Source organism: Clavelina lepadiformis, chromosome 2 (assembly GCF_947623445.1).
Source record: "Clavelina lepadiformis chromosome 2, kaClaLepa1.1, whole genome shotgun sequence".
Lineage (NCBI taxonomy): Eukaryota > Metazoa > Chordata > Ascidiacea > Aplousobranchia > Clavelinidae > Clavelina > Clavelina lepadiformis.
In genome coordinates, this window is record NC_135241.1 from 23,399,457 (window position 1) to 23,426,632 (window position 27,176).

At 35.1% G+C, this 27,176-nt stretch overlaps 2 protein-coding genes across 7 annotated transcripts; both read right to left on the reverse strand.

Annotated features, from left to right (window-relative positions):
• On the reverse strand, positions 1 to 27,070 carry LOC143447428 (ATP-binding cassette sub-family C member 5-like). Of its 5 annotated transcripts, none has more exons than XM_076947520.1 (37): positions 26,747 to 27,070; positions 26,460 to 26,615; positions 26,232 to 26,373; positions 25,486 to 25,628; positions 25,310 to 25,400; positions 25,020 to 25,193; positions 24,717 to 24,861; positions 24,423 to 24,574; positions 24,190 to 24,270; positions 23,979 to 24,113; positions 23,794 to 23,909; positions 23,485 to 23,687; positions 23,270 to 23,390; positions 22,938 to 23,192; positions 22,726 to 22,844; positions 22,479 to 22,646; positions 22,304 to 22,406; positions 22,111 to 22,232; positions 21,939 to 22,024; positions 21,691 to 21,866; positions 21,520 to 21,586; positions 21,295 to 21,446; positions 21,129 to 21,215; positions 20,850 to 21,054; positions 20,483 to 20,649; positions 20,227 to 20,339; positions 19,758 to 19,996; positions 19,287 to 19,565; positions 19,060 to 19,216; positions 12,566 to 12,718; positions 11,484 to 11,558; positions 11,041 to 11,106; positions 10,352 to 10,420; positions 9,975 to 10,037; positions 9,816 to 9,884; positions 9,483 to 9,551; positions 9,094 to 9,162 (listed from the first exon to the last, which is right to left on the reverse strand). In XM_076947520.1, the coding sequence occupies exons 1-35, from the start codon at positions 26,926 to 26,928 to the stop codon at positions 9,862 to 9,864; spliced, it is 4,785 nt and encodes a 1,594-aa protein (XP_076803635.1). In that variant the 5' UTR covers positions 26,929 to 27,070; the 3' UTR covers positions 9,094 to 9,162; positions 9,483 to 9,551; positions 9,816 to 9,861. The 5 variants fall into 5 exon arrangements, with proteins under 5 accessions (XP_076803637.1, XP_076803635.1, XP_076803634.1 ...); XM_076947519.1 differs by having other exon boundaries at positions 9,483 to 9,548; positions 9,975 to 10,040; XM_076947518.1 differs by having other exon boundaries at positions 9,975 to 10,040.
• LOC143447430 (uncharacterized) lies at positions 1,158 to 4,009 on the reverse strand. Of its 2 annotated transcripts, XM_076947523.1 has the most exons (11): positions 3,873 to 4,009; positions 3,641 to 3,784; positions 3,471 to 3,512; positions 3,348 to 3,383; positions 3,178 to 3,219; positions 3,055 to 3,090; positions 2,592 to 2,633; positions 2,182 to 2,217; positions 1,999 to 2,034; positions 1,683 to 1,871; positions 1,158 to 1,558 (listed from the first exon to the last, which is right to left on the reverse strand). In XM_076947523.1, the coding sequence occupies exons 2-11, from the start codon at positions 3,675 to 3,677 to the stop codon at positions 1,425 to 1,427; spliced, it is 630 nt and encodes a 209-aa protein (XP_076803638.1). In that variant the 5' UTR covers positions 3,678 to 3,784; positions 3,873 to 4,009; the 3' UTR covers positions 1,158 to 1,424. The 2 variants fall into 2 exon arrangements, with proteins under 2 accessions (XP_076803638.1, XP_076803639.1); XM_076947524.1 differs by lacking the exon at positions 3,873 to 4,009 and having other exon boundaries at positions 3,641 to 3,812.
• Positions 27,071 to 27,176: the final 106 nt, after the last annotated feature.

Sequence of the window (27,176 nt, forward strand, 5' to 3'; positions counted from 1 at the left end):
TATTACTTGCAAGACGTACGCTGCTGACGACATCTTGACACATTTAGTGTACAGGGAAATGACTTTGGCTACAAGCTGAAAATCACAAGCGTTTCACCATGCAATTTCGTATTAACACTACAATGCCATACAATTACAATGACGTCTTCAACAACCTGCTCCTGCTGGGACGCAGCGACATTCCGGTTCCTTATGATCTTGAATCCTGCCGTGGACGCAGTTGCTTCAGTTCCAGTTTATTTAGGCTAATTGACAATAAGTTTGATTCCAGCTAAACTTTATCATGAAGAAGTAAGTTATTAATTACGGTTCCCTGCTTTTATTGGATTAGCTGGGTAAGAGTTTTAATTCCAAAGCATGTCGTGGAAACAGTCGAAGTTTTGCTTAATTGAAAATTCGTTAAGTTCGCAAGGAAGCTTACCATGAATAGGTCTATTGTCAAAACTACGACGCAAATCTACACCAGGCCTGGCTAACCCGAGGCTCGTGAGCCGCATGCGGCTCTTTGCCCGGTATTAAGCGGCTCTTTCGTTCATATTGTATTTGTGTTTTTTAGCTTGTACAGTATTAATGAATTGTAAATTTCTGTAATTTTCATGTTGGTTTGTAACATTTACAATAAACGTAGTTGAACAAAGGTGTGAATGTGAGTGAGGAAAAGACGAAGTGATATTCATGTGTTCCAATGTGTATGATGTGGCTCTTTGCGGTTAACACAGTAAGAAGTGAGGCTCTTAGTCTCTGACTGGTTGGCCACCCCTGATCGACACCATATACAGGTGGACAATGAAAAATAATAAAACCTTATATGTACAGTTGGGGTATACATGACATCTTGTTAAAGTTTTGTAACATAATCTGGTTCCATTTCATACAACTCTTTTCGAAATGTTTCATCATCGCCATAACATGAGATGCTACTAGAGCTCATTTCATCTTCGTATGCTTCGTTTACGTAACCATATACACGCGCGGGAACAAATTTTCAAAATTAAGATTTATGAAGATTAACTAATGTAACAAATTTTGATACGCTCTTTTTTTTTTAAAAAGTTGTTTGCAAACAAATTTTGTTAGGAAATTTGTTCCTTGAAACTAAAACTCGTCCACCAGCAGCTGGCGATAAAGATCTACTAGAAATTATTGTCATGTGAAATTTGCAGAATAATATTTTATTGGAGCTAGGTGGATGCATATACACTATACAGGGAAAGTAAACCCACAAAAAATTCTCAAAGTAATGCAATATTGTAAATCATTCCACTAATGACACATTATTCCATACTTCAATAAAGATATAATACAGTTGCAAAGTATCAAGATAACACGATATAAAAAATGCTGCAGATAATGAACGCGAAACAGAAATTTGAAAATGAATGAAAAAGAGAAGATAGTAAAAAAATAACTCAAACTACACAAGTTCAAGCGTATTCAAAGTTGGTAAATGTAATTTTCTTTCTTCTTCTTTTGGCTGTCACTGGCAATTGTACTTTTTTTTGAGGAGAAGTGTCGGAATCTGAGTAATAAGTTCCTTCTCTTCGTTTCTTGGGCGTACCTAAAAAAATAACACGTACTTCCTAAGTTTGTTTGTACTAAATGACGCTATTTTTTTCGCAAACAAACAGGTAGTAAAAGCTTAATGGTAGATTGAAACTTCAACTAAATCCATACTAACTTACAGAAGGATGGGTCAACTCTTGTAGCTAAATAAAACTGTTTGTCTGGAGGCCACCGAGCTAGACATTTTTCGCCCATTTTTATGTCAGCAAGCGACTGAACATCACCTCCCGAAGCAAATCTGATGTCAGCAGGCCTGAAGATGTCCAGGATAATTCGGTCATAGGTGAATTTCACTCTTATGACGTTAGCTATTTAGATATAACAAAACAAATTTTAGGCACGTTGCTACGGAATGAAAGACCAACTTCGGTTAATGTTTTAATTTCAGTAAGAAAGCATAACTACGAATAACCAATAATCACGTAGATACGATACCTTCAGAAAAAGAGATAGCAACACCTATCGTTGGGCCTAAGAAACAGAAGGATTTTTTGTTTGAACCGATGAAAACATAAACAAAACAGACTTTTCCAGAACAACAAGCAATATTCACTAACTTAACACACACCTACCTATACATGTATCCTTACGTATTTACTAATTCAGTTTTTAACAAACCTGATTCTTCTTGTGCCTGTCTGCCAGTGACTGCACCTGTTGAAAAAGTAAAAGAGTATATTAATTTAAACAATTTAATATTTATCACCATCTTCTGTGAGATCTCTACCTATTTGACAATCGCTTTTGTCAGTCACGTTGGGAACTGGCTCTGCAAAAGAAAAAGAAAAACTTTGCTAAAGGTGATAAACCATAACAGGCATATAGGCTACTATAAAACTGATCGAACAAAAAATACCAGTTTATCTAAATGTGCATACTAATAAACTTGTGACAAACCTGCTGCTTCTTGTGTCTGACTGCCAGTGACTGCACCAGTGCACCTGTTTTAAAAGTGAGTATTTAAACCATTTAATATTTAGAAATATTACACCTACTATTCATTTCACCATCTTCTGTGAGATCTCTACCTATTTGACAATCGCTTTTGTCAGTCACGTTGGGAACTGGCTCTGCAAAACAAAAATAAAAACTTTGCTAAAGGTGATAAACCATAACAGGCATATAAGCTACTATAACACTGATCGAACAAAAAATACCATTTTATCTTAATGTGCATACTAATAAATTTGTGACAAACCTGCTGGTTCTTGTGTCTGACTGCCAGTGACTGCACCTGTTTAAAAAGTGAGTATTTAAACCATTTAATATTTAGAAATATTACACCTACTATTCATTTCACCATCTTCTGTGAGATCTCTACCTATTTGACAATCGCTTTTGTCAGTCACGTTGGGAACTGGCTCTGCAAAACAAAAATAAAAACTTTGCTAAAGGTGATAAACCATAACAGGCATATAGGCTACTATAAAACTGATCGAACAAAAAATACCAGTTTATCTAAATGTGCATACTAATAAACTTGTGACAAACCTGCTGCTTCTTGTGTCTGACTGCCAGTGACTGCACCTGTTTTAAAAGTGAGTATTTAAACCATTTAATATTTAGAAATATTACACCTACTATTCATTTCACCATCTTCTGTGAGATCTCTACCTATTTGACAATCGCTTTTGTCAGTCACGTTGGGAACTGGCTCTGCAAAACAAAAATAAAAACTTTGCTAAAGGTGATAAACCATAACAGGCATATAAGCTACTATAACACTGATCGAACAAAAAATACCATTTTATCTTAATGTGCATACTAATAAATTTGTGACAAACCTGCTGGTTCTTGTGTCTGACTGCCAGTGACTGCACCTGTTTAAAAAGTGAGTATTTAAACCATTTAATATTTAGAAATATTACACCTACTATTCATTTCACCATCTTCTGTGAGATCTCTACCTATTTGACAATCGCTTTTGTCAGTCACGTTGGGAACTGGCTCTGCAAAACAAAAATAAAAACTTTGCTAAAGATGATAAACCATAACAGGCATATAGGCTACTATAACACTCATCGAACAAAAAATACCATTTTATCTTAATGAGCATACTAATAAACTTGTGAAAAACCTGCTGCTTTTTGTGTCTGACTGCCAGCGACAAGCATGCCTCGTTTTTTCTTTCTGGTCAGCTACCAAAATGGAATAAAAACCAGAATCCATGACCTCGTGGTCCTCCACTTCTTTTCGTTTTATTCCAGTTATTGTGGAAGACCTACAACCAAGCCTACAAATTATTCTGGCAAAGATATCGCCACAAACGAAAGTTATTTCTTGTTTGGTCAATGAGCCCAGTGTCTTACATCGGATGGCAGCTGCTTCTTTTTCAGTGGCTCTTTCATATGCTTTAATTTTTTGTCCAGGGAAAGAATGTTTTCTTAGTTTTTTGATTGAATTGTCCTTAACAAAACGTTCTCGTTTTTCTTTTTTCTGTCTTTGCCTCTGCAACCATTGGTTGACATATTTTGAAAGCTTCTCGATTTCAGTTTTCTGGATGTCTCCGAATTCAATCTGCATAAACTGCAAAAAGTTGTTTAGCGTTGCCAGGTAGGCATACCTGGTGCTGTCATGTCCTTCACCTGAAATTTGTTGGCATAAAGTCTGATAAATTTTTGTGGGATACTTTATATCTTCCAGACCGCTTATTAAGGTTCTAACTTGTTGCACATATCGCCGAGCTTCAGCCTCGCTACACTCGTTTCTTTTGCCAATTCCCATTGTCTGTAAGGTTGTTTGATATCTTGTCAAATAAAACTGTAAATCAGACTTCTTAACCTTTGATTCTTCACAAATTTTATTGAATTCCTCTGACTTTAAAATTATTTCTTTATGTTTGTGCTTGATGTGACTTTCGATACCTAGCACAGACCTCCCACATAGTGTGCAGGAATAACCTGCAAACTGCTCATAACCAGCTTTTTTCATTTTTTTAGCAAAGCTGTCATATAATAAGTTTTCCTTGGGTATGTCTGGGTGTTTCTTGCAGTGATTGGAAACATTTACATAGGTTTTTTTACAATAGGGACATGTCCTTATAATTCTCCGTGCCGAAGACCTTTAAAGTATAGAAATAGAGCAATCAGTTCTATTCATATGAACAGAAAGGGAACAATCATCATAATGACTGATAATAGTGATAAGCTACTCTAGTCTTATGAGAAAGAATATTAATAATATATTAATTTTACATATACAGTCAAATCCGCTTAATTTGGACACTTTGGTTCCGCTCACTTTTGGCCGAATTAAGCGGAAAATCAATTGTTCGTTTAATGTCATGCGTGAAGGCAGAAAACGCATTTAAAATACTGTAGTGTTGCGTAATAAATGAATTGCACCTGCGCTATACTGCAGTAACTGGCACTGATCGCTTAAAACGTCTTCGTTTACTTTAGTGAGGAATTTCACTTATTGTGCTAAACTTTTCTGTACAATTTTTCCCTACAAGATGAACGCGATTGTACCAAAGAAAAAGCGACTATGAAGCTGGCACGGCGTTATATGAGTTCATTGTCGATTGTTACTGCATCGATCGTCATTGTTTCACCATAATCGCTCATAATGCAATTGCATCTTGTCTTAAAACGAACGAAGTACTGTTTATTATGTCATAACGTAACGATGGAATTGCGAACCTGTGTTTGAATTAAGCGGAGAATTGTCCGAATTAACACTTAACGGGAGTTTTTTACGTTCAGTTTTTACTTTTGTTCCATTCCCGAGCATTTTGGCCGAATAAAGCGCTTGTCCGGGTTATCCGGTGTCCGAATTAAGCGGATTAACTACCGAATTAACTACCGAAAATGTATAAATAAAATAAAATAAAGTAACAGGGATTACAAACACCGAAACTATCAGTCCTGTTAACACATGCAAAGAAGATTACTATATATTTGACTTATTCCAACAAAACACGGAACAGAAGTAATTCAAACCGAACTGCTGCATCAAATTAAACTGTTACATATACCAAGTCAAAAGTTATATTTGCACAGTTTTTGTACGCTATAAAAACTTACCTTTTAATATTTCTTGACATCACAGACGAAGAGGAAGCCTTTGTGTCTACATTTTTGTTTCTAATAAACAAATTACAATTAACTCATATTAGTCAAAATGTGTAAGTAACCAGCTACATAGACCGATAACTAATATTACAAAATGCTTTGTATCAGGTTGGTTAAAAGTTGCCAGAACAAGGAACCAAAAAATTGCCTTTGTAAAGGTCAGAAGCTACATTTAGTTTTAACATCTACATCTCTTAACTTAAAGACACAGCCATAAAAAATCGAACAAAAATCATTGCATATTTAAATTTTTTTCTTTTAAAAATTCACTGTAAAAATGCAACCAATTCTTTGCTTTGTTTTCAAAAAATGCTATGTAGTAGCACGTACAGAAAAAATATGAGTTGGAATTTTAATGCAGAGACCATTCAAGGGGTTACCAGCACAACTTGTTTTTTTTAGAATTAACAAATCCATATAATTTTCTAATGCAAAAAAAAACAGTTTATGATTAATCTAAAGCATTGCACAAAGACAAACAGTAAACTGATGGACACATTAGTAAATAACTTCAAGTTGAAGGGATTTAAGTTGATGACCTCATCGTGGTGAATCCTGGAAACTGACGTCTGTCAGACCAATATCAACAACCTGGAAAAGCAAATAAGAAGCTATCTAGCAAAATGCGAACTCAGCTCCAGCAACCTAATACTGACCCGAAACATGTTCCCTTCTTAGGGCAGGCAGCTCAAACTGCCGAACGGGAAGGTGTCACGCTGTTACAGCTGAATGTAGAAGGTCTCACAAAAGCCAAAATCAACATCTTGGAACACCTTGTGAGTACCCACAAAGTCACCGCCATCCTCCAACAAGAAATCTATGTAATTGATACATCCCGCCTCAAGATTGCCGGATACACCTCGGCTAACTCCGAAACAGAATGGATGGCTGTAGAGGTGGAAGGCGTTAATGTCATTGATGTCTACAAACCGTCCCCTGCCAGGCTACTTAAAAATTCCATCCCCGTCGTCTATGCTGGCGATTTCTACTGCCACAGTACTATCTTGGGCTACAGCGCTACAAACCACAATGGCACAGCACTTGAAGAATGGGCTTCGGCCTCCGATGTCCACCTTTTGTTTGACCATAAACAGCCCGGCAGTTTCTGCTCAGACAGATGGAACACCACCTCCAACCCTGACCTGGCTTTCGCAAATCTCAACACTGGACCTGGCCCGAGACGTTTTATTTTGGATAAATTCCCAAGATCTCAACACAGACCACCACTAATAAAACCAATAGAACCTTTGAAAACAAAACCAGTCTAAAGATAGAACCTCCAGAAAGCCAGATGGCAACAATACACTCGATTGGTCGAGTTTGGATCTGAAAAGCTACCTGACCCCAACTCGACCATTTTGAATGCAGCCTACTCTGCATTCTCCCAGTTACTCACTGACGCTGCAAAGAAGATCATACCAAGTGGCCGTCATCAACACTACATCCCCACATGGGATGTTGAATGTAATAACCACTATGACGCATTCGTGAGTGCCAAGAAACCTAGTAATGCTGCCTCCAAGGCCACAGACCTGCCAAAATGCCTCGACAAAAAACGTAGGAAGCGCTGGGAGGATACTGTAAAGGACATTGATTTCACGCATTCCAGCAGAAAAGCGTGGAAGATCTTTAACCATCTCACTGGACGAAAATCCCAGTCAAAACGTTGCCCGATTACAGCAAATTCCATAACCGGACAGCTCCTAGCCAATGGCCGTTTTAGTAATGCAGACATGCACCATGCACGCAAGGTAAAGCAGTGCACTATATACTATCATGCATTAGCGGTGTAGAATCACAAACAGCAGAACATATCATCTTTTTGTCGTGTCCTACACCCACCCATAGGCCAATGGGACCTGAAGACCCCTGACGAAGATGGGAAGAATTGGCTACAATTGATAGGCTCTGAATATGCTTGAGCCAACCTCATACGAAAGAACAAGTAAATAACTAATCAATCAGTAACAACAGGTCGTGCATGGTCAAACAATTGGAAATTTTCCAATTTGCTTATCAACGTATCTCTAATGAGAGGGGGTCATGGCCACAAATGTAACCCTGTCTGTTGATGTAGACATGAAAAAATGGGGCTAATGCAATAAGAAATCATTGCCAGGTATAAGTTGTGCAAAGACTTTTTTCAGTCTAAGAATAAAGATTATCATACCATGTCAACAATAAACATCAAGTAAATACTGTATTCACATCTATTACATTTCTCCAAACATCTGGAAAAATTGTTTTATTTTAAAATTTTATAAAAACCTGTTGTACTCCAAAAACATATCGAAAACGCAATTTGTAGCTATTTTTCTTCAATATCAGTTAATATAGTAATGCTTCAAAACTTGCTAACGTAACAACATTACATATTTTAAAGCATGCGATAATTACACACACCGTTTTCGATTTCCAGAAGAGTAACTTGAAAAATGTTGACGCTGACGCCTTGATTTTCTGAAACTAAAATATATACAATGTGTATTTTATACTTATTTAAGAGTTAAAATTAGTATTTATTTATCACAGGTTCTTGAAAACTCAATCTAACAAATATTTAAAAAAATGTTTTTGTAACTGTTGTAGTTCAATTTCTGGGCAATGAACATGGGTCTTAATCAGGCAGTGAATCCTGTTCATACTGCGATAGTCCTACAGTTTGTAATATTTCATTATTGTATGAATGTCTGAGCATACACATCGTTAAGCAGCCAGAAAAACTGACAATGTTTGAATATTTAACTGATGAGTAAAAATGAAGCTTGTTTCACTGAAGCGCTATATAGCAAATTCTTTCACTTACACAACCACTCTAGTATCCTAATCATGATTGCAATATGGCTGGCACAAAAAAAGACCAATTAAACCAGGACTCAAACAGACATTCCTCTATTGCTTTGTAAAAATCCAGAAAAGGTTTACGCAGCTATTGTTAAATTATAATTAATATATTGCATATGTGTTGTGAGCACAAAGTATTGTTTTCAAACATGCCATGTGAATGAAGCTACTGTTACAACTTATTATTTTCTACACTTTACTTTCCTGCTGTCCCCAGAGGACAATAATGGCATCACACAAGTTAAAGTTAAAAGAACAATTAAGGATAGAATCACACTTAGTAGGCATGCTTAAATGTCAGCTTGTGCATTAAAACAAACATTCATCAAAGACTTGTTAAGACAATGCAGTGTAAGTGATTAATTGCAAATCAAATTTGTTTTGCATGCTGGTCAAAAGTTGTAAAAAACATATGTTACATATGGAAGAGTAGGAGTCAAAGGATTTTGGTATAAGTAATCCCCAGCCCTCATTAATGTAAAATAATTTGGAAAGACTTGCTATAACAAACTTTGCATTCTTTTACAATTCTAAAAAAATGTTTTCAATGCAGTAAAAGTATCATTAAACAGTTATCATAGCAGATGAATTTATTAGCTTTTAACTAACTCACAGTTTAGGAGATGAGTCTGATGTTAAATCACTTGAATATCCCTGATGAAGATATCTTGATTTTCTCTGTCTATGTGCAAAACAATGCCATAACAATATTAGCTTATGCAGGAAACATTCTAAACCAGAAATCAATAAACTATATTCAGAAAGTGCAAGTTAAGCATGTAAACTGATAATCGTGGCCCGATACCCGCTTTGTTAAATAAGCTACAATACAATAAGCTCTTTGGTGGCTTTGGTGGTATTTGCTATTATTTGCATGATTGTATGTGCATTACAACTTGTTAAACAATATCACAGTACAAACGCTCTAAATTAGCACAAATTCAATAAGCATGTTCCAAAGCTAATTTTTTGTAAATTGTAAAACAAATTTTGTAAACTCACTGTTTACGGGATTTGTCTGAATCTGCATCACTAGAAACAACTTGACGATGATGTCTTGATTTTTCCCTACTAAATACAGTGAAAGTTTAAAAATCGGAAGCGAAGAAATCATTTTGAGTTATGTAAATTTTGTTGATTTAGTCTAATAATAACCAGGACTGGTGAAGTTGCTTCATGTTAGTTAAAATTTCAATTGGAAGTAAATTTAAAACTGACACCGATTTTAGCGTGATCTTTGTTGCATTTACAATGAGTAACTTGCTTTCTATAGCGCTCTATAACAAGGTATATGGTGTAAAAATTTCACCTAAGGGTACTATCTGAATAAAATACCTTCTTCTGCTGCCAGGAGATTCACCAAAAAAACCCTGATGTTGCTTCATCTCAGATTGACTAGTGTATCTAAAATCGATAGTTAATTATATTCTGGTAGCAATGACAACTATAGAATATACGATATATGGTAGAAAAATAGAAATATAGGTAACTCACGACGAAGAAGACAAATCTGAATCGATGTCACGTAAATGTCGATGATGACATTTTGATTTTTTCCTACTAAAAATGATATAGGGAAGGATAAATATCTATTAGTTTTAGTTTTAACATTAAAATAACCGATGGCAGTAAAGTAGCTATAAAACTGAATATTTTACAACATTTTTGTTTATGCGTAGTTGGTATGTTCAAAGTTAATAAACATTTCTTATTTCAATTTAATTCAAAAACTGGTATGTCAATATAACAAACCATGTGGCAATATCAAAACAAAAAGATTGTTAATTGACAACAACACAAATACCACAGGTATATATGTTAGTTAACTTTATGCAAATCAATTGTAGAACAAATTATTATTCTAAACTCACTGTTCACGAGATTTGTATGAATCTGAATCACTGGAAATATCTCGTAGATGTTGTCTTGATCTTTCCCAACTAAACATACACCAAATAATACAAGAAAAACAATTAAAGAAAATAGAGAAACGTGTGAAACGTGTAAACTCAACCTTGCTTAAATTGAAATTTTTAAACTCTAAACAACTTAATCAGTCTAGGAAAATCAACTACCAATGATATTCAAACAGCTCATTATAACTCAAACTCTTAACTCCAAATTTCAGTGGTACATACTAGAGCAAAATATGACAACTACACATTTAAAGCTTTCTCAGTTCAATCATGGACATTTTGTTTTTCGGAGGCAAGGCCACCGCCACATAAATTTTCAGAGAATCTTTATAGTATGATTTTTAGACTTAAAAAACGAGGATGATATGCTTTGACCCAATTTTACCTAAAACGCAATTTTTAAAAGCATAAAAGGTAATTCCCCTCAAGCTATAAAAGATTTTTAAAAATCTATACAAGCATTTATCATACTTAGGCTTTCTGTACTATACTACGAAAATGAAATAGTTATGATATAACTTATAATTTTCCTTTCTACCCCCAAACAAGCACAGTGTCTGAAGTGGACGATTATGGTAACATCTGCAATAAAAACTTGGAAAACTAGTAGACATGATTGCTGTTAACTAATTAAAATAACTCACGATACAGAAGACAAATCTGAATCAGAGTCACTGAAATGCCGACGATGACGTCTTGACTTTCTCTGACTAAACATAAAATAATACATGAGGTATAATTTTTGAAATTAATTGAACCGATGCACAAAATAAACTGAATTTGGCCACTAATCCTAAGCAAGTGTCCAACTCGATTTGGCATTGATTTTGCACTTTGCACCAACTTTTGCACTTTCCAGCAAATTTTTCAATTTTATACCTTTTACATCAATGCCAAATCGAGCTAGACACTTGCTAAGGAATGTTGGCAAACTCTGCATTCTGTTTAATCTGTTGCAAACATTTAATAAACAAATACGTGTTTTCCATCTTGTCAAATTCCTAAGTAGGCTATAACTCAAATTTACTTGGCCAAACTACTATCATTTCTTATAAATTAAGCTTGAAACTCGTTTTTGTTAACTTACAATTTACTTGTAGAAGGTATATCTGAATCTGTGTCACTCGAAAGATCTTGATAATGATGTCTTGATGTTGTCTGACTAAAATAGAGTTAGTTAAACATACATAAGTATAAGGTATCATTATAAATATTAGATCTACTGACAATAAATAAAATATTGGCATGCTGTGTAACATAACTGGTAGTCCCTTAATCTCAAACAACTTCCATAATTAAAAAAGTTCCTTTCCATAAGTCAAATCATTCTTAAAAATCGTGCAAAATTAACCACAAAATATGTACAATATAGGCTCTTGACGAGCATGCTATCATTGAAAATCAAAGCGTGCCTATGATTCATAATATATTACTTAATTTTAGTCTATTCTTGACACTGTATATTAAGCTGTAAAATAAATTGGGGTATCTACAGTATTATGTGGTAAAGAAATGACAACATTTACCCAACATTTTATGGCCTAAGAACCTGTTTTCTGAAAATTGACATGCTTATTTTTTACATTCTAAGAATGGATTATTTCACTTTAATCGTTTTAACTTCATTGATTCATGTGAAAAACATACAACAAACATATTATACCAAAGTTTAACAAAACAGCCATTAACCTACATGCAGAAAAGTTAGCTATAAAAGTTAAGCTGCAAAACCTGAAATTTTTTGACGAACATTGTTTTTCTTCCATTGTCAAAATATCAAAAAGAAAAGATGTAGACTTAAAATTTTTCCTTTATGTATTCATAATATATTATTATACCAGTTATACATGCAACTTATTAATAAAATAAATAATATATACAACAGCAATAAAGGTATATAAATGCAAAATAAATAGTTTAATACATATATGAAGTATATATATAATCAATAAATATATCCACTTGAATGCCACAAAAAATTGTTGAAGGATATAGTAGTTAACATTACTGTATAATTTCATTGAACTGCTCTTACAAGTTACAACATGACATTTTCTAGTAACTAAGTATCCTAAATAGACTTTTAAACTACCTTACTGTCTTACATAATTAACTAATGGTCATTTCTATAGGATGCTTTTACTTCAAGTAAGATTATATGTAACTGACCTAAATATAAATCCATCAGTGTCAAAAATTGCTTATAAACTAATGAACTTTGACATATTGTGAGCTTTTTAGTCGAGCGGAATGGCTTCCAGCAGAGAGGTCGAATGACCAATTCATCCAAATGTCCAATTCCAATGACGAAACAAAAGCTGCCTATGACCTCAGAGAGTTAAAAGCAACATCAAACCATCGTTCTCATTACGACTAGCCTATTGATCTTCAACTAAAAATCATGATAAATATATTTTTAAACAATGCCTTAAATAGAGCGTAAACAAATCCATTATGTACATGTTTGCGCTTTTCAAAGATTTCTGCTCAATTTGCCTAATGAAAACAAAACGTTTTGTAATACAAAACAACCAAAACTACTTCCTACCTACAAGAAAACGCGCGTCAAAAAACGCCCTCTAGCCTAGACTTCCTTGTTAATACTTAAATTAAGGTAAGGGGGTTAAAAACAGGAAGCACTAACGTATTTGATTATAAATTTCGAAATATAAACCCAGTCATAGCATTTTCACTAGTCCTTCAATCGCTCAACACAATATAGAAAACATTTATGTCGCCTGTTAATCTATTAATAATAATAGAGAAAACTTAATCTGTGAAACTCCGATGAAAAAAAGAACAGTAACAGGGGAATTTAACGCTTAAAAGGCAATGACATAATCATTACAGCAAACTAACCAAGGCAGCTATGCAATTATGAACAAAGAAAGTAAAAACATTGCAAAAAATTGTTTCGCTTTCACAAATTGTCAAATAAAATAAAATATTTCTATTAATAGATTTTGAACTAAAATAACCGGATTTAAACATTTTCCATTACACGTATGCACATGAAATCTACTATATTCATAAAGTAGGCTTATGTAATATAAATTTGCTGCAAAAATTAATTTACCTATTCTCAAATTAGTTTACTTAATACAAGCAATTACGTACAGAACGTAGCGTGCTTCTGAGGCGCCGATTAGAAATAGACATATTTACATCATCAACTTTAGGATGACCGACTTTTAAACTCTTTAATTAAATGTATTTCGATGAAATTTTATATGTTGGTAATGTATTGCCGTACAAACTTGTTGCAACAGACCGATTTATAAAATTCAAATTCGTTTAGTTAATACAAGCACTTATGTACAGAACGTAGCGTGCTTCTAAGGCGCCGTTGGAAACACTCATATTTGGCTCACCAACAATAGGTTGACCGAGCTTTAACCTTTTTATATTAAATGTATCACGATGAAACTTTGTATGTTGGTAATTTAATGTCATATAAACTTGTTGCAACAGACCGATTTATAAAATTCAAATTCGTTTAGTTAATACAAGCACTTATGTACAATAAGTAGCGCACTTCTGAGGCGCCATTGCAAAGAATCATATGTTTAACTCACCAACAATAGGTTGACCGAGCTTTAAACATTTTATATTAAATGTATCACAATGAAACTTTGTATGTTGGTAATTTAATGTCATATAAACTTGTTGCAACAAACTGATTTATAAAATTTAAATTCGTTTAGTTAATACAAGCACTTATGTACAGAACGTAGCGCGCTTCTAAGGCGCCGTTGGAAATACTCATATTTAACTCACCAACAATAGGTTGACCGAGCTTTAAACTTTTTCTTTAAAATGTATCACGATGAAACTTTGTATGTTGGTAATTTAATGTCATATAAACTTGTTGCAACAGACCGATTTATAAAAGTCAAATTAGTTTAGTAATTACAAGCAATTACGTACAGAACGTAGCGTGCTTCTGAGGCGCCGATTAGAAATAGACATATTTACATCATCAACTTTAGGATGACCGACTTTCAAACTCTTTATATTAAATGTATTTCGATGAAATTTTATAATTTGGTAATGTATTGCCGTACAAACTTGTTGCAACAGACCGATTTATAAAATTTAAATTCGTTTAGTTAATACAAGCACTTATGTACAGAACGTAGCGCGCTTCTAAGGCGCCATTGCAAAGAATCATATGTTTAACTCACCAACAATAGGTTGACCGAGCTTTAAACTTTTTATATTAAATGTATCACGATGAAACTTTGTATGTTGGTAATTTAATGTCATATAAACTTGTTGCAACAGACCGATTTATAAAACTTAAATTAGTTTAGTAATTACAAGCAATTACGTACAGATCGTAGCGTGCTTCTGAAGCGCCGATTAGAAATAGACATATTTACATCATCAACTTTAGGATGACCGACTTTTAAACTCTTTATATTAAATGTATTTCGATGAAATTTTATATGTTGGTAATGTATTGCCGTACAAACTTGTTGCAACAGACCGATTTATAAAATTCAAATTCGTTTAGTAAATACAAGCACTTATGTACAGAACGTAGCGTGCTTCTAAGGCGCCGTTGGAAACACTCATATTTAGCTCACCAACAATAGGTTGACCAAGCTTTAACCTTTTTATATTAAATGTATCACGATGAAACTTTGTATGTTGGTAATTTAATGTCATAAAAACTTGTTGCAACAGAACGATTTATAAAATTCAAATTCGTTTAGTTAATACAAGCACTTATGTACAGTAAGTAGCGCACTTCTGAGGCGCCATTGCAAAGAATCATATGTTTAACTCACCAACAATAGGTTGACCGAGCTTTAACCTTTTTATATTAAATGTATCACGATGAAACTTTGTATGTTGGTAATTTAATGTCATATAAACTTGTTGCAACAAACTGATTTATAAAATTCAAATTCGTTTAGTTAATACAAGCACTTATGTACAGAACGTAGCGTGCTTCTAAGGCGCCGTTGGAAATACTCATATTTAACTCACCAACAATAGGTTGACCGAGCTTTAACCTTTTTATATTAAATGTATCACCATGAAACTTTGTATGTTGGTAATTTAATGTCATATAAACTTGTAGCAACAGACCGATTTATAAAATTCAAATTCGTTTAGTTAATACAAGCACTTATGTACAGAACGTAGCGCACTTCTGAGGCGCCATTGCAAAGAATCATATGTTTAACTCACCAACAATAGGTTGACCGAGCTTTAAACTTTTTGTATAAAATGTATCACGATGAAACTTTGTATGTTGGTAATTTAATGTCATATAAACTTGTTGCAACAAACCGATTTATAAAATTCAAATTTGTTTAGTTAATACAAGCACTTATGTACAGAACGTAGCGCGCTTCTAAGGCGCCGTTGGAAATACTCATATTTAACTCACCAACAATAGGTTGACCGAACTTTAAACATTTTATATTAAATGTATCACGATGAAACTTTGTATGTTGGTAATTTAATGTCATATAAACTTGTTGCAACAAACCGATTTATAAAATTCAAATTTGTTTAGTTAATACAAGCACTTATGTACAGAACGTAGCGCGCTTCTAAGGCGCCGTTGGAAATACTCATATTTAACTCACCAACAATAGGTTGACCGAGCTTTAAACTTTTTCTTTAAAATGTATCACGATGAAACTTTATATGTTGGTAATTTAATATCATATAAACTTGTTGCAACAGACCGATTTATAAAAGTCAAATTAGTTTAGTAATTACAAGCAATTACGTACAGAACGTAGCGTGCTTCTGAGGCGCCGATTAGAAATAGACATATTTACATCATCAACTTTAGGATGACCGACTTTCAAACTCTTTATATTAAATGTATTTCGATGAAATTTTATATTTTGGTAATGTATTGCCGTACAAACTTGTTGCAACAGACCGATTTATAAAATTTAAATTCGTTTAGTTAATACAAGCACTTATGTACAGAACGTAGCGTGCTTCTAAGGCGCCGTTGGAAACACTCATATTTAGCTCACCAACAATAGGTTGACCGAGCTTTAACGTTTTTATATAAAATGTATCACGATGAAACTTTGTATGTTGGTAATTTAATGTCATAAAAACTTGTTGCAACAGACCGATTTATAAAATTCAAATTCGTTTAGTTAATACAAGCACTTATGTACAGAACGTAGCGCGCTTCTAAGGCGCCATTGCAAAGAATCATATGTTTAACTCACCAACAATAGGTTGACCGAGCTTTAAACTTTTTATATTAAATGTATCACGATGAAACTTTGTATGTTGGTAATTTAATGTCATATAAACTTGTTGCAACAAACTGATTTATAAAATTCAAATTCGTTTAGTTAATACAAGCACTTATGTACAGAACGTAGCGTGCTTCTAAGGCGCCGTTGGAAATACTCATATTTAACTCACCAACAATAGGTTGACCGAGCTTTAACCTTTTTATATTAAATGTATCACGATGAAACTTTGTATGTTGGTAATTTAATGTCATAAAAACTTGTTGCAACAGACCGATTTATAAAATTCAAATTCGTTTAGTTAATACAAGCACTTATGTACAGAACGTAGCGCGCTTCTAAGGCGCCATTGCAAAGAATCATATGTTTAACTCACCAACAATAGGTTGACCGAGCTTTAAACTTTTTATATTAAATGTATCACGATGAAACTTTGTATGTTGGTAATTTAATGTCATATAAACTTGTTGCAACAGACCGATTTATAAAACTTAAATTAGTTTAGTAATTACAAGCACTTATGTACAGATCGTAGCGTGCTTCTGAGGCGCCGATTAGAAATAGACATATTTACATCATCAACTTTAGGATGACCGACTTTTAAACTCTTTATATTAAATGTATTTCGATGAAATTTTATATGTTGGTAATGTATTGCCGTACAAACTTGTTGCAACAAACTGATTTATAAAATTCAAATTCGTTTAGTTAATACAAGCACTTATGTACAGAACGTAGCGTGCTTCTAAGGCGCCGTTGGAAATACTCATATTTAACTCACCAACAATAGGTTGACCGAGCTTTAACCTTTTTATATTAAATGTATCACGATGAAACTTTGTATGTTGGTAATTTAATGTCATATAAACTTGTTGCAACAAACTGATTTATAAAATTCAAATTCGTTTAGTTAATACAAGCACTTATGTACAGAACGTAGCGTGCTTCTAAGGCGCCGTTGGAAATACTCATATTTAACTCACCAACAATAGGTTGACCGAGCTTTATCATTAACATTTTACCTTGACCATAGTCTAATACAACCCTTTTTGATCATTTTAAAGAAAGTTATGTTTTTATGTTGGATTTGTTTTCAGTAAATTGAATTGTATTATCTTGTGTAAAAACAACATTTTAACTTGACATGAATGTTTACTAATATGAATTGCATTGCAAAAATTGTCGAAAGTGACAGAAATATATGCAAGTTTAATTTTTAAATGGATTGATACCGTACATAAAAAAGTTATTTGGAGATTTAAATTTGCTGAAATGATTACAGGTTATTGCAAATATGTTTATCCGAGTGCAGTTTTGATATTTGTCTTAATGCTTCATTTGAACAAAGCGAAACTCTTCATTGTACAAGTTTACCAAAATAGTTGAAATGACATTTAATTTTTAAATAGATTGAAATACGACATTGCTTTTTTAACAGATTCATAACTCGAAAACATCACAGGATGTAAATTTGTGCCTCTTTAATAACGATTAAGTTATCTTAGTCGTTTGAACAGATTTTCTTTTTTTTACCTTTAATGTAGGCCTACTTTATTCTGGAAACGGAAAGCGGTCTTCATGAAATGTCTATGTCAGTGTGTTCCATGAAATATTTGGAACATTTTTTGCTATAAAACTTGTTTCTGGAACAATTTTTGTTACAAAGATTGTTTCTGAAACATTCTTTGGAACAAATTTTGCGTCTGAATTTGTTTCATACTGCCATAATTTGTTCCAGAAAACTAATTATAGAGACATGATTTGTTTTCTCAGAAAAAATTGGAATAATTAAGATTTATGACAGTAGCCAAATGTGTTGAAGTTCTATTTTTTGAGTCAAATTTTGTTACATACTCGAGTTGGTAATTTGTTTCCAGAAAGTTTGGGAAAATTTTTTGTCAGAAATTTTGTTTCTGAAACATTTTTCGGAACAAAATTTGTGCCTAAATTTGTTACATGCTGCAAAATTTTGTTCCAGGAAACAAATTTAACAAACATGTTGTTTTTTTTCAGAAAAAATCTGGAATAAAATTTATACCACTAGCCAAGTTTGCTCAAGTTCCATTAAAAAAATTTAATATTCAGTGTACAAGTGTTCGTTAACGCCATCTTGTGACTGCAAGAGTTTCGTAACAGATCTTTATAATTTCCTAACAACTTTCGAAACAAAAATTTGTTACATTTGTGAAACAAATTTCCTGGGAATTTAGAAGTCGGTATCAATTTTTCAAAAACAGTTTTTGTTGGAACAAAATTTGTTTTTAATTACCATTCATGAAGAGAATATCGAAACAATTTTCGGAACAAATATTGTTTCAGAAAAAATTTTTTCATTTTCGGAACAAAAATTTGTTTCATAAAACAATTTTGGGAACAAAAATTTTGTTCCAAACTAGTATACCATGGACTAACCATACCCACCGTCGCGTGACTCTTTCGGATTGGTAGACAAATCGGCCATGACGTCATCACTTGAAATCTCATCCTTACCTTGGACGTTGGCGGCTGCGAGGATCATTTTTGAGAAATAAGATTTTGGGTTTCTCAGTAACGTGGTCGGTTCATCAAGTTCCACCACCTGCAATAAAACTCACTGTCTTCGCACGACTCAAATTCGGTTTCAATGCAAAATAGTCTATGATCAATACCTTTCCTTCATCCAGCACCATAATCTTGTCGCAAGTTAAAACTGTGTTCAATCGATGTGCGATTGTTAACATCGTGCAATCCTTAAACACGTCGCGTATCGTCTCCTGAACCAAACTGTCAGTCTCGCTGTCAATCGCAGCTGTGGCTTCGTCCAACATAATGATTCGGGAGTGGCGCAAGATGGCGCGCGCCATACACAGGAGCTGACGTTCGCCGACGCTAAAATTTTCACCGTTTTCGACAACTTCCGCCTCAAGTTTTCTAGAAAGCTCACTTATCTGGGTTGAAAAAGATGACATGTTAACAACTAAGCTTGATCTCATAATGCTTTCTGTAAAGTTGACTCCCACATAATCTGGATTGTGAAAATATATTTAGTGACACGTATAAGGCTAATTTTTGGTTCATACAGTGCCACTGACAATAAGCACCTCTATTTTCCTTTCACGTTAGATCACGAAAATACTCACCACGTTTTTCATGTGAGTTCGTTCTAGGGCTTTCCAGATTTCCTCATCAGAATATTGTGAGAAAGGATCGAGATTATAACGGACGGTTCCAACAAAAAGCACCGGATCTTGTGGAATGATCGAAAGGTTCCTGCGGAGATCATCTAGTCCAATTTCATCAATGTTGACATTGTCAATCAAAATTCGACCACTTGAGAGATTGACAAGTTTGAAAAGAACCGTTCCTAATGACGACTTTCCTGAAACATTTAAGACTTATAAGATAAAATGTTTAGATAACAAACTTATCTCCATACAATATGCAAACAACTGTCATCAGTCATTCAGAGTAACATATAGGGCATGATTTACGTAGACTCCGTTTTATGATATTATCTAACGTATGGAAGAAATTGGAAGCCAGTTTGCGAGCAGTTAAACAGAAGTAAATTGCCCGGTGAGCAGCGCACAGACCACGACTGTTCCATACCTGAGCCGGTTCTACCAACAATTCCAATTTTTTCCTTGGGTTTGATGATGAAACTGACTCGCTTTAAAACTAAAGGAAGCTTGGGACGATATCGCATACTGACGCTTTCGAATCTGTTGGTTAACAAGAAAACAACATTTCAATCTGTAATAATAGTAAGTTCATAGCTATACATACAGGAATCACTCTTCCAAGTGGGAAAGCACCATTTAATTATAATCATCATTATAATCATCTAATTATAATCTCCACTTACTTGATTTCGCCATTTTGTGGCCAATCTTCAGGAGGATTTTTAAAGGCTTTACCAGGTTCGACTTCCGAGAAGCATTGCTTGATATATTCGTTGATACGTTCGACCGATGTGAAGTATGATTCAGTTTCGACGCTGAATCGAACACAGACTTGGAACAGTGTTGTCATCTGAAGAAACACTTCGAATAAAGTTATTTCAAAAGGGTGTTAGGTAAGTTTTGTAATGGCAAAACTTTCCTTTTTCCAAATATAAAATCGTTATTATAAAGTCGTTATATCGTAAAATACGCAACGACTTTGCAAACCCGTCCTTCAAACAAGATTGTGCTCGAAGTCGAAGCTCGAAGTCCTTAACCGTGTATACTTACCGTGATTGCATACGAAAGAGCAAGTCCGGCGAACGATGCAGAAGTCTGCCCGAGGCCTTCCGGAGCGACAGCCGAGATGACGACAAAAAGGGCGATCGTTATTGAGATTAAAACTGTCAAACTGTCCAGTCTTACAGAGAGCCATCTTATTGAGCAAAGGTATGTAAAATGAGGTGTGCTATTGTCGTCTAAAAGCTTGTTGAACCTAAAGAAATAACGTATGATGATGTTAAGCTGGAGAATTCATATCTTAAGCAATGTTTGGGGTCAATGCTTTACGTTTCAATGACGTCATCGGTTTTGTTGTAAGCATGGATCGTGCTGAGACCCTGGACGGTAGAAGTCACGTGAGAAAACCAAGGTGACCTAAACAATGAAACAAAAGAATTTGGTTCATGAAAGGTCAAAGGTCACTAAAACACCTTGGCGTGAACGAGGACAATACCTGGTGACATTTTCCAGCCGTTTAAATTCTCTCATGGCACTACGAAAGAAAACGTAGAGGACGACAAAAATCACCGCCAACACCGCAATCGCAATTGCAAACCACGGAAAGACAATGATCATTGTAACGATAGCGAAGAGCAAATACAGTCCCTGGAAATCCAAAAAAGGAACACGCTAAATTTTCACAGACTCTTTAGTCATATAGATCTATTTGGTGACTGACTTGGTGCAGGAACAAATCCATGTAAAGAGGAATTCGAACGTCGGCATCGTCCATGTCTCGTGAAAACCTAATGAGAAAAAGATGTGATTACTCACAGCAAACAACATGTGTTGCAATAATGTTAAAAGCAAAACTTACGATAACCTGCTCAACTGATCACAGACTCAACACCTGTTTAAGATCCGGCCGGTCGGCGTCGTGTCAAAGAATCTCATGGGACTTTTCAACACTGACTCAAACAACTTATTGTGCAGATGGGAAGACGCTCCAACAGTGATTCGGGTATAAAGGAACGATCTCACAATCCCCACTACTATGACGATGACCAGAATGACGAAATAGATTATCTGTAATGAAACCATAAAAACAACGGTATCAATAAGAAGATACGTTTGTTAGAGTTTCACAGAACACCGAACCTGATAAAAATTCAAATTTTCTCCAGTGGTTATATTGGGATCTCTTTCACAATCTGACGCTGATGCAGCACTTGTTGAAGTGTTAACTAAAAGGAAATATGTTAAATTATTTAATGACGTGTTAAAGGAAGATTAACTTGTACATCGAAACAAGCTCATGTAGATCACATACCGGAGGACTGGTCAATGCAGGCACCACCCTGATTTATCCAGTAAGTCAACCACCAGTTATTAAAAGTGTTGCCAAAGAGCAGAGTTATAAACAGCAATCCAACGATGGTTGCTAAGATGTAACTGTGATCAAAACGGCTTTTAAGTTTTAATAAATACGCCTTCTACAAACATTAATGGTTTTAAATATGTACCCTCCACTGGCTTTGACGTATGCTATGTATGTTGCCATTGACACCGACCCCGTATGAGTAGTTTCCGTCTGGATAAGCACGGACGGTTCTTGATCAACCTCGTCTTAAACGGAAGACGGTTTAAGTTTCTGACCACATTGCATCTGAATGCATATTTCTACAAATCAAAATTTACCGTTTTCTTCATCCAGAACATTTATTTCATCGGGAATATGAGCTATTGCAATACCGCCCTCAGCTGTCAAACTAGAAACTGACCGTACACTCGGAAAACGACGGAAAACAGTCGGCGATCCTTGAGGCTTAGGATGCCTGGAACCAATCGACGCCAAACCTAGTGTGTCTTCGGAACCACACAGTACAAATCGAGTCATTTGTGATCAATAAATTGGTATTGGACTTGTAAGAAATACAAAACTCACCAAGAGCGTTGCGTGACACTCCGCTGAATGTTTTGTCTCTCATCATTTTTTTCACGAGTTCGGTCTCAACTGTTTCACCTTGAGATTTCTTTTCTTTCTCTTGTTCCAGGTAGAAGTTGCTGCGTGCATTAAAATTTCAACAGCAGTGAAACAAAAGCAACCTGATGATCATTTCGTATGAATATGAACCAAAATGTGTTACAATTACTAACTTAATGAGCTCAGAGTAATCGGACTTGTTCGTCATAAGCTCGTTGTGTTGACCATATTCAGTAATTCTGCCTTCTTTCAGCATCACAACTTCGTCACAATCTTTTAAGTATTGCAACTGATGCGTGACGAATATCACCGTCCTGTTTGCGAGAATTTTCTTGATGCATTCGAAGAAGATGTGCTTGCCAACATGGGCATCGACGGCAGACAGTGGATCGTCCAATAAAACGATTTCACGTTCGCTATACACCGCTCTGTACATAAGTCACATAATAGTCGTTGTCACACGCACTGACTCTCCTGGACACAATAATAATTTGTACCATCGTACCTGGCCAAGCTTATCCTCTGCTTTTGTCCTCCGGATAGGTTGAGTCCCCTCTCTCCAACTTCAGTGAAATCTTTGTCAGGTAAAATCTCAAAATCGGAGCTCAAAGAGCAAGCTGCCACCACTAAAAGATTTGTTTTATGGATGTAAATGTGGCTCGTGCTTTAAATTTTCATAAATTTCTATCTATTATAACGTTCAATTTATTGAGACTGTACCCTGTTCATATTTCTCTTTGTCCCATGGCATTCCAAACAGAATATTATCTCGGACACTTGCGTGGAATATCCAGGCTTGCTGTGGCACGTAAGCCAGGGTGCCATTGATGCCAACACTTCCTTTCTGGATTCGAAGATGTCCCAGAATTGAAGAAATAAATGAAGACTTTCCCGATCCAACAGATCCGCAAATCCCTATTAATCTGTGAAGATGACAACCAAAACGCGATAATATGATAACTTCAGAAACAGGACAATGAAGATCTGAAAGTTACTGTATATTAAAATCGTGTTTCGCGTTTGTAATACCTCTTCTTAGGTACCGTTATTGATACATCGAATAACACCGGTTGGGTCTTTTCTGTTTGTTTTTGGTTTTCAGTTTCTGATTTCACTTTTTTCTTGGATCGTTTAGATCTCTCTTTCTGAAAATTGCATGATGGGCAAGTCAATGCTTTCATTTCAACTTTAACTTCCATAAAATCACTGCTTGCCTTTTCTATTACATCCCATGCTGATGTTAAGTGCTTGATCTCAACAGCTGTGACATCACTTGTTGTTGTGATGTAGTATTTCTCCATTTCTTCCATCAAAAGCAAACTGTCGATTCGGTTAAATGAAACGAACACCTAAAAGATGAAAGTATTTTGAAAAGTCGAAGTCTTTTATGGTTAAGTTTATTATTTGCGACTGTTGCAGACCTACCTCTGATACGGCCTTGACCGCATGTGGCATCACGCCGAGGATAAATCTCAAGGAATTAAAAATAGCAAGGATGGTGAGTGCCTGAAACAACACGCCAGTGTATTTTTTTCTAACTTAACTTTCACAATATAAAAACAGTTAAATAGAAATAGGACAATTTGGCGAAACACGCACTTTGGTTCATGAATGTGCAGTCATAAAATCAGTATCATGGATAAAAACAGCTTGCTTACAATAGTAGCATCAAGTGGATATCCAACAAGAGTATGAACAAGAAACAAAAACACCGTTGACATAACTGGAACTATAGGTACGATCGTAACTTGAAAACTTTGCACGAATCCAGCTCTGGCAAGAATAGCTCGTTCCTGATCCCGGATTTTGCCTACATCAAATCAAATCATACGATGAGTAATTAAACGAGTTCGAAGCGTAAAGTCATAATCCCGCTATATAAATAGAAACAAAACTTCCGAGTGTTGTAAATGGAATCTGTTATGTATGTGGAAGCAACCTGATCCATTTACCAATAACTTTCGCAAAGCTTTTCTCCCAGGCGTACATTTTGATAAGTTTGACACAAGTCAAGATCTCGTTCATCATTCTCACTCTTTTATCGGTGATTTCGATAGTTTTCCGCCGATACTTTGCCATCTTTTCAGCAAGAAACACCTATTTAATTATAAATTGTTTTCACTTAGAACTTTCGAAGAAACGGCAACGAAAGTCAAAACTGCAATACATTGCTTCCAAATTAGCCATGGATAGAAATTTGGAAATGTCATAACATGCTTTCATTTCATAATTTCTGATTACTCATGAGATGTCACCTGCAATGGAAGAAATGCAGCAAAAGCGAAGACACCAACCAGCGCTGTCCAGCCAATGAAGATGCAGCAAAATATGGTTGCCAATAGCAACATGAAAGGAGTACCCACCAAAAGCCCGCATAACTGAAACGCCTCGTCCAAACGTTGTCCGTCGTTGGCCAGGAGGTTAACCAGCTGTGTAGTAAAAATTCTCATTATATAACAACCAGCAGTGGAAAACGTTTCCTAATTTAAATCATAGTTTTTAACGCATCGTGTTGCAAATATCTTATGTATGAAGTACGTTTTACCTCTCCAACTGACTTATCTTTTAGACTTCTTAATCGAGCGATTTTCTGAAAGATGAGTGCGAGAACGGCTGCTCTCACTCTAATTGTTGTTCTGTGACAAAACAAAGATAATGATATTATTTAAAATAAACACCAGAAATTTTTTTATGAGTTTATCGTTGCGAATTTATAACAACCTGTAGGTTATTGCCCAGTATAGAGCAAAAAAACACGTCCGGGAAAACTCGGTTAAACCCAGTGCACACACCAGCCCAATACCGTATCCCAGACTCGGATTTGGCAGAGCGGCAAATCTTATTAATCTGCTCACCAAGAAAGCCTGTAAAACATGAACTGATTGAAAAGATTTTACGACTTTGACTCACAATGCGCGTACTGCTTTATTGCAACCTACTACTTTATTGCCCCACACTTATCTCAGTGATAAATTTTTATTACCGTTATTCGTGGGTAACTTTTTTAACTTTGAGCCTGAAAACTAATTCAGTATCTCATACATTCATTGTTTCTCATACAACAGAATGCATTTCCGTACTAAAAACGCAGTTCAAAAAGTGCAGAGTCATAGGTACGCATTTTCCCAGCTAGAAACGTGATGCGTCACTCTTCGTTGACCATGGCTCTATTTACTGTTGATGATAGAAACATTTTTGCAACAAAAACGCTTTTACCAAAGAGCATAGAAGACTTTTTATATGACCTTTAAACCCTTTTCTTCAACCAAGCATATCACATGACCCTACAAGGATTTCGTAACAGAAGCTTTTATTCGTTTTTCAATACCCTTTCTATGCAAAAGCTATAAAAGTTAACAACATTTTAATTAAAACTTATATAATATTTTACATTTTACCACTTTAATACGTCAATAGTTCTGCCAGACGCTTGGGGTCTATATAAAAATGATACCAGAATTCCTTACCGGGCTTATAACAGCTGCGGTAACTGAAATAGAAATGGCGATTGACGACGCAATCGTTCGTGTTCTGATGTAGCGCAGGAGAATTCTCTTAATCGACGGAGTTTTGTTTTCTTTCTTGTCTTTCTCATACAAACGAGTTAATCTAATAATCAGAACAAAGTTTGTATTTTTTTTTTGAAATAATATCACATAAAAGATATGCTACTACTACCGGCTTTATATATTTACCTTTCCGCTGAGCTTTTGGCGGAGTCATACTCAGAAAGAATTGGTAAGTCTTCGAGTTTAAGACTTTTCCGTGCTTTCAAGATGGTCGACGTCAACCAATTGAATGTCATAAACGAAAAGAGATTGGCGTTGTCTATTGCTGCTGGAGCCTTTCGTCTGTCAAAATATAATTCAGTGATTTGGCAAAAAAGCAAGCAAGTAGATCATTGCGTAAAAATCGTCATAGTATATTTGTTGAATAATCGCAACAAAAATCGCCTATTTTTTCTCAAATTAAGCGCACTCACTTTTTCATTCGAATCGGTTTGAAATTTTGTAAAGCTCTCCAGTATTTCGTATGCTTGGAGCCATTTTCATGGAAGTCTTCTGATGAACAACTCTTCGTAACAGTCAAGCTACTTTTCTTAATTCCTGTTGTGTGACTGTTTACCTGAGATTTTTGCTCACCCGCTCCGTTAAGCTTGGTCATTTTTAAGCTTATCTGTAATTCTTCGTTTCACACAATCTGTGCGGTTCGCCTGGTGATTGACTGACGACTGACGACTGACAATCTGGCAAACGACTGACTTGACCAAACACAGCAACCGAAGTTATCGCCATCGAGGACGGCTTTTTTCTCCTTGACCTGTGACATCTTCATGTAAACTCACTCTAAATCTTGGCGTTGCAATCAGCTGTACGCCAGTTACGGATGAGATGCCATGCGTGTCGGCAAAT

Excerpts from the sequence above, each read along its gene's own strand:
- LOC143447430 (XM_076947523.1), bottom strand. The coding sequence starts at position 3,677 with ATGCTTGTCGCTGGCAGTCAGACACAAAAAGCAGCAG. Across the intron at positions 3,384-3,470 it reads CAAAAGCGATTGTCAAATAG|GTGCAGTCACTGGCAGTCAG; the intron begins GTAGAGATCTCA and ends CTTTTTAAACAG. Across the intron at positions 1,559-1,682 it reads AAGAGTTGACCCATCCTTCT|GTACGCCCAAGAAACGAAGA; the intron begins GTAAGTTAGTAT and ends TTATTTTTTTAG.
- LOC143447428 (XM_076947519.1), bottom strand. The coding sequence starts at position 26,928 with ATGACCAAGCTTAACGGAGCGGGTGAGCAAAAATCTCAGGTAAACAGT. Across the intron at positions 20,340-20,482 it reads CCACAAAATGGCGAAATCAA|ATTCGAAAGCGTCAGTATGC; the intron begins GTAAGTGGAGAT and ends GTTAACCAACAG. Across the intron at positions 19,997-20,226 it reads TGTTGGTAGAACCGGCTCAG|GAAAGTCGTCATTAGGAACG; the intron begins GTATGGAACAGT and ends TAAATGTTTCAG.